The sequence below is a fragment of the Echinops telfairi genome, unplaced genomic scaffold, assembly GCF_000313985.2.
Source record: "Echinops telfairi isolate 266 unplaced genomic scaffold, ASM31398v2 ScPeMD7_27;HRSCAF=92, whole genome shotgun sequence".
NCBI classification, from domain to species: Eukaryota; Metazoa; Chordata; class Mammalia; order Afrosoricida; family Tenrecidae; genus Echinops; species Echinops telfairi.
In genome coordinates this window covers 3,009,425-3,011,366 of record NW_022103924.1, presented here as the reverse complement: position 1 = coordinate 3,011,366, position 1,942 = coordinate 3,009,425, and the positions used below count along the sequence as shown (strand labels likewise).

The 1,942-nt window shown below is 39.4% G+C and overlaps 1 protein-coding gene across 1 annotated transcript; it reads right to left on the bottom strand.

Annotated features, from left to right (window-relative positions):
- Window positions 1–311: 311 nt before the first annotated feature.
- Window positions 312–736, bottom strand: LOC101646943 (ubiquitin-conjugating enzyme E2 variant 1-like). The gene has a single exon (XM_045289439.1). The coding sequence runs from the start codon at window positions 597–599 to the stop codon at window positions 312–314; it is 288 nt and encodes a 95-aa protein (XP_045145374.1). The 5' UTR covers window positions 600–736.
- Between the last annotated feature and the right edge of the window lie 1,206 nt (window positions 737–1,942).

Here is a 1,942-nt window from a genome sequence, read left to right as displayed (position 1 = left end):
GATCATGATAGTGGGGGCGGGGAGGAAGCATTTAGAAACCAGAAGAAAGTTGTATTTTTCATCGTCAACAACATATTTTTGATAACACAATTCAATCCACAATATCGGGCCTTGTAGACATTTGTTAATGAATAAATAAATAGTGTTCTACTTATTTTAGTAACTTATCTTCTAATTTATGTCTCATTGTCTTTTTCTTTTTTATTTCTGCAATATCATTTCACCTATACATTTTGAACCTTTTTTTACAGTCATATTTAAATTTCAAAATAATCCTTGTTTCTTAAATATTCCCACTGTCCTTCGGGCGGCTATGGGAGTTTCGTATTTTCTTTAGACATCATTAGGGTCCGGATCTCTTGCAGGACAACTTTGATGCTGTAGGAATTCTGCCATTTTGCTAGCATTGATATGGCTCTTGGGTCCACCACTCCATTAGAACTATTAACTCCATTCATATTAATTTTTGTTACAAATCTTACAAAGGGGGGTGCTTCTGGGTATTTAGGTCCACATTCTATTTTAAGGCTGTATATCCGGTTTTCATAAATTGTTCTTGGAGGCCCAATTATCATCCCTGTCCATCTTGTAAGTGTCATGTCTTCGTCATCTTCTAGACCCCAGTTAACTGTGCCATCTCCTACTCCTTTCTGGCCTTCTACGAGTTCTTCCAACAGTCAGAAATTGCGAGGGACTTTTACTCCCGAGCCCGTGGTGGCTGCCATCTTGCGTCGCTGTCGCTGAGTTTCTCTTTTTTATGTTTGAATTTTGTTCCTTTTCAAATAACCGATGAAGTCAGTTCTTTCATATTTAGGAGTGAGACACTAAAGGATCATTGGAAATTAGCCATCCTATGTTGGAAGCCAAGCTATGGTGTGCTGACTGTGTAGTGACTAGTTGGTGACTTGACTTTTTTGTAGTGGAACCCTAAATATCAGTATAGAGAGAATATTTTCTTTATGCTGGTTAGCCTTATACCAGAAAAGAGTGCCATTAGATGGACTATAAGGTTAGATGCCAGTTTATAGGGTCTGCCTTTGTCCACCATGGATTTTGATCTTGAGGATACATGGCCCAACTTGGAGTAGTGGTAAAGTTTCATGCTGAAAAAAAGCTCAAGTAAAAAATCTATACACGGAATTGGGAGATGACCCTCTTTTCATCCTTCACAGATCCTGGGATGGTGAATTGCATGCATCAACTTGACTTTTTATAGTTCCCAGTTGTTTAGTAAAGTCCCTTATGGCATAGATCTGCTAACAATGTCACCAGTTCAAATACACCGACCTCTCCACAGGAGGACGGGGAGGCTTCCTGTTTCTGTACAGATTTAGCCTTGGAAACCCTGGAGAGCAGTTTGACTCTGTCCTTTCAAGATTGCTATGAATTGGGCTGGATTCCAGGACAGTGAGTTGGGTTAGTTACCTAGTGCTGCCATATCACAAATACCATAAGTAGGTGATTTTAAAGAACAGAAATTTATTTTCTCATAATTCAAGAGTTTTAAAGTCCCGAAGTTTAAAAGTCTCGGCCATGTTGATTCCTTTCCTGATGGTAGTCAACTTCCTTGTTCTTTGACTTTCAGATGATTTTCATAAGGCATCTGTCTTCACTGTGTGTGTTTTTGTGTGTCTATTCTAGTCTTTCTGTAATTCAGACTGATTAGATTTAGAAGTCCATCTGTGATAGGTAGGCTTATTATGCCAACCTGGCCAATAGGAACATGTGGGATTAATCAGGTTGCACTTTCACTGCAGTTAGCAGCTCCACGTGTAACCACTATGCCACCCGGGCTCTTCTGGGGCTCCTTAGGCAAATATAAAACTCACCCCTAATGTGAATCTATTGTTTTTCAATATAAATTCTATCTAAGTCTATACCCTTCTGAAAGGGGTGCTCCCATCTCTCTAGCCCTTCCCTGGAGAATCCTTTATTCTTCAAT

Coding starts and splice junctions, on each gene's coding strand:
- LOC101646943 (XM_045289439.1), bottom strand. CDS start 599: ATGACACTTACAAGATGGACAGGGATGATAATTGGGCCTCCAAGAACA.